This window comes from Penaeus vannamei, chromosome 24, assembly GCF_042767895.1.
Source record: "Penaeus vannamei isolate JL-2024 chromosome 24, ASM4276789v1, whole genome shotgun sequence".
In the NCBI taxonomy this organism is placed as follows: domain Eukaryota; kingdom Metazoa; phylum Arthropoda; class Malacostraca; order Decapoda; family Penaeidae; genus Penaeus; species Penaeus vannamei.
In genome coordinates, this window is record NC_091572.1 from 34,312,407 (window position 1) to 34,317,406 (window position 5,000).

General features: G+C 44.2%; 1 protein-coding gene across 1 annotated transcript in view; it reads left to right on the forward strand.

Annotated features, from left to right (window-relative positions):
- The window catches only part of LOC113819901 (homeobox protein Nkx-2.1), a 28,385-nt gene that overhangs the window by 18,801 nt on the left and 4,584 nt on the right, over positions 1-5,000 (forward strand). Inside the window, exons 2-3 of the mRNA XM_070138158.1 lie at positions 3,959-4,104; positions 4,632-4,727. Coding sequence (XP_069994259.1) covers positions 3,959-4,104; positions 4,632-4,727 — 242 coding nt within the window. The remainder of the gene's footprint in view (positions 1-3,958; positions 4,105-4,631; positions 4,728-5,000) is intronic.

Consider the following 5,000-nt stretch of genomic DNA (forward strand, 5'->3'; position numbering starts at 1 on the left):
GAAGAAAAAAAAAAAGCAGATTCTTCCCTACCCTTCGGCCACCGGATAAACACGAGACTTGAAGGACCACACACCTGCGCAGAGCCAGACACCTGCGGGAACATGACGCAATACGACAAGATCATCCGCGCAGATCCGACGTCCGTGACGGATTTGTTACGTGTGTGACGCGTAATCCGAACACGTGGCCGCTTCGTTCGGATATCGTTTCCGCTTTTCATTTTGTGCATGTGATCGGAAGTGCAAGCTTATATGGTTGGATGTGAGCATTATAAATATCATTCATGTATATACATATGTATATATGAATATGAATATATATATATATATATATATATATATATATATATATATATATATATATATATATATATATATATATATATATATATATGCGTATAATCACACATATGTTAAAAGATTTTATGTATTTACTTTCAGATACTTTTCCGTTTGGCAATACTCCTATTTGATTTCCGTATCCTTTTTCTTTATTTACTTTCGTATATTTTTTCCTATGCTGTATAAAGATTGCGAGAAAAGATACCCTTGCTTTACAAAAAAAGAAAATTCATATTTTCCTCTGATTTTGGGGTTTCTTTCTACATTTATTCCTTCGAAACTGAAACTCCCATTATTGGTCCTTGGGGATTATTCTTTCTGCGTATCCTCCACCGTTTTATCATCTTCACTTCATCTCTTCCCTTACACGCACACCTGTTCCTCTTCGGACCATGTCCCCCCTTCCCGTCCCCCTCACCCCTCCCCCCCTCTCCTCTTTCTTTCTTTCCCTTGACTAACAATCAGATAATCCTCCTCCGAACTAACTCATTTTCGTTAAGGTCGGGGATTACCGATTAATTCTCCGGGATTAACAGAAGCAAACTTACACACACGCGTTGTTTGTCAGGATAAATTACTTTTCGCTTCGAGGGTGGTTCGCGCGCATTGGGAACGGGGCGGGTGGGGAGGGGGGGAGGCAGGGAGGACGGAAGGGGGGAAAGGGAGGGTGAAGAAGAGGGTTTAGGTGGATAGGGAGGGGGGGGGGCTTGGGGAACGCTGAGGGGAGGTGGAGGGAGGGGGAAGGGAGAAAGGGGGACCCCCCATTGGCTCCCCGCTCTTGGCACTCATCGTCGCTGCTTTTGCTCGAACTGACAGAAAGTCCTGGGGGAGAAAAAAAGGAGTGAGGAGAACTACTGCAAGTGAGAGAAAGAGAGAGATGGAAAAAAAAGGGGACGAATATGGACGTGTTTTCAATGACCGGAACCCGATTCGCTCGCCGCTCTCGACGTCGGCCGATGGGTGTTTGTCTGTCTCTCTTTCTCTCGCTCGGCCGCCCGCTCTCACGTTTCTTCTTGCAGCGGCGGCCGGGGGAGTCGTCGGGTTTGAGGCCGCTCATTGACTCGTATTTGACATCGTTTTCTATTTTTTTGTATCCGGTGATAAGGGGAGGGGGAGAGGGGGACGGGATGGTAAAGGGGAGAGAGAGGGAGGAGGACGGGATGGGGAGGGGGAGAGAGAGGGAGGAGGACGAGGTGGGGAGGGGGACGTGGTGGATAGAAGGGGAGGGCGGGATGGAGGAGGCGTTGATCGCAAACTAGAAAAGGTGTGAGTGGGGAGGGTATTGGGGGGGGGGGAGGAGGAGGAGGGAAGAGCACGGGCAAGGGGCGCGTTGAGGGCGAAGAACGACAATCGAGACGATGACGTTGGGTCGCGAACCATTTTGCTTTTCGACTATTTTTTTTTTTTTTTTTGTACCTCCCTTTTCTTTCCTTAGCCGTTCAGTCCTCCATTTTACCCTCTCTTTATGAGTTGGGTCTAGCGCCGAGCTCTGTCCGGTTCATTAGCCGAAGGATCCATTTTTCCAGAACCTTCGCTCTCCTCCAAATCATCGGAATACCTTTTTTTGTGTCTGGAAGTGGAGGGAAGCGCGGGCGAGGAGGGAGAGAGCGACGGAAGAAAAGATGGCGTCCCTCTGTTTTTACCACCTGAAATCTAATAGTGTTTGGCGGAGGGCAGGGAAGGGGAAGAGGACAAGGAATAAGGGGAGGGAAGGGGAAGAGGACATATAATAACGACACATAATAAGGGGAGGGGAAGAGGACAAAATAAGGGGAGGAGAAGAGGACACAGAATAAGAGAAGGGGAGGGGAAGAGGACAAAGAATAAGGGGAGGCGAAGAGGACAAAGAATGAGGGGAGGGAAGGGGAAGAGGACACATAATAAGGGAAAGGGGAAAAGGACAAAGAATAAAGGGAGGGAAGGGGAAGAGGACACAGAATAAGAGAAGGGGAGGGGAAGAGGACAAAGAATAATGGGAGGGAAGGGGAAGAGGACACAATAAGAGAAGAAGAGGACAAAGAATAAGGGGAGGGGAGGGAGAGAACAGATAATAAGGGGAAGGGAAGGGAAGAGGACACAAAATAAGGGGAGGGGAGGGGAAGAGGACACAGAACAGGGGGAGGGGAGGGGAGGGTATTCTTCTTACCCCTCATTCTCCTCTTCCCCGGCGGAACAAGAGCGCCCAGGTCGTGATGTTCACCTGTTGACTCACTGCTGATAATCCTTCAATTTGCACATATATTTTTAGTTGTTTTGCAAGTAAATATTTTGAGTCTAGGTTGACTGTTCATAATGCTCGGTGATTGTCAAAGATTATGACCGGATTACGAGAGAGAATTTAATGATGCTGTTTCTTGCAGTATTTTCCTGGGGTCTGGATGTGCATGCGCGGATCTATGCGCGAGAGCAGAATACGTTTGTATTCGCATGTGCCAGTTTATGTTCGTCTGAGCGTGCGTAACCGTGTATATACTCAAGTTGGACAATGCGTTTGTATATGTGTGTATATATACGCACATATACTCTCATGTGTTACCTTATTACCTATTTATTCGCCTTTTGTCCTCTTATTCTTCCTCCCCCCCTCCTTCACCTTCTTTTGTCCTGTTCTGTTTTCTTAGGTCCTCGAAATGGCTGTCTTGCTGTTGTCTTTACGTAGCACGTGTTAGTGTAACGGCGATCAGACTCCTGGTTGTGTTGGTGTTATGTCGATGGACAAATGGTTCGTGGTGTTGTTATTGTTTTCATGTGGCTGGTATTTCGCGGGACCTTGAGCAACTGGGTTTTAATATGAGAGTGGTTGATACGTTTTTGTTATTGTTTTCCTCTAAGCATTTCGTACGGTTACTGGGGCTATGCTGCAGGCGATGGGCCAATCTCATTCTTAGTTTACCAAAATCTGTTTATACGTGATCTGATGCTGTTTAGCGCCCGGTCTGAAGTCCAAATAACGCGGGAAGCCTTGATGATGTCACAGTAGGCGGTTGATTAAAAGAAAAGATAAAGACAGATAAAGAATAATAGAATAATGAGTTGCATAATTTTAAACCAGCTAAAGATGGACCTTGGGAGTGCTTCTGTGACGTCACCATGGGTCCTCGCGCCTTTCCCTGATGTCGAATTCATTCCGTGGCGACGACACTAGTGGGGCGAATGTTCTCAAAATCAACCATTTCAATGCCATTTGCTGAGTAATTACATCTTGTACCTCATAATAATAACCTTTGATAAAGAAAAAAAATAGTTGTTTCTCGATCCTGGCCGTTATCCTTGAATTATATGTGGGAAAAATATTACTATTTTTAGTCATATCCTAATTAATGTTATGTAAGGTAGGCTACCTTGAATGTAATCATGATTCACATACGTCGTCCGCAGTAGATTGCATTTCTTTAAACCAGAACACCATGACCATTAACAGGCAAGAAAAAATAAAAGTAATCAGTCATCTCCATTCTTCGCACATAATATAAATGCGTCCAGGTTGAATTCCTCCTGAAAAATCTGAGATGCATAAATTTCGATCAAATCATATGTTTTCTTTAAAAGTTCCTTACTATTTATTCTATCAACAGTGCTTAGGTAATGCTAATAAAACTGTTCTTGTTCTCCCCAGTCTCGCGGTTGATGGGAGGATCGAACATGAACATGAACATGGGCAACGTGACGTCACTCTCCACGTGCAGTATGGCCGACAACAAAGCGATGCAGTTCCCCCTCTCACAGCGAAGAAAACGGAGGGTACTCTTCACGCAGGCGCAGGTGAGTTTAATAATTATCTTAATATTAATAATTATGAGTTCTTGAAAACGACGTTCGGATGCAAGAAATATTCGAAATATTCTTATTCTTTGCGTAAGTATATGATTTGCAAGGAAAAGACAAAAGTAAAAACAAAAAGAAGACAAAAAAATAAGCCAGAATCAAAGATACAAATGTCTAGTTGCTGTGATAGGAAGTTCCGTAAGTTGACACGGAATATCAAATATTTCGTTTCCATATCAAGCTTCACTTCTGTCCTTCGTCTCACGGTCCACTAAAATCTCCCTTTACGTTAAATACATCACAATATTATTTCGCATTATCATAACTAACACATTTCAATAAACATGTCCAATACACATAATTGTGATCACCAGCTTGTAACAATAAATAACCAATATCAAGAAGAAATCTCCGCTTTTAATACAGTTTCAAATAACGATTGTTCTTGCAAGCGTTTCAACTAATAGCCATCGCACCCAAAGACCAGAAACAATAGCATCCCTTTGCCTTCTCGTCCCCGCCAGGTATACGAGCTGGAGCGACGGTTCAAGCAGCAGAAGTACCTCAGCGCCCCTGAAATCGAGCAGCTTGCAGCCCTCATTCACCTCACACCAACTCAGGTGAGTGCTTGGGGATCCCTTCCTCTTCACTCGATTTTTTTATTTTCTTTTTTCCTTTTTTTGTTTTTTTGTGACTAGAAATTAGGTTAGTACTTTTTTCTTCTTGTTTGGGTATCTCGTAGAAAGTTAATTTTGTTTACGAAGCTTCACGTCTCATTATCATCACGACGGACACTATTATCCTCGTCTGGGAGAACGCAAATGCATTGACGCCAAATATTTCACTGGCTACATCTCGAAATTCTTTCCTTCGAGAACACCCCTCCCTCTGGT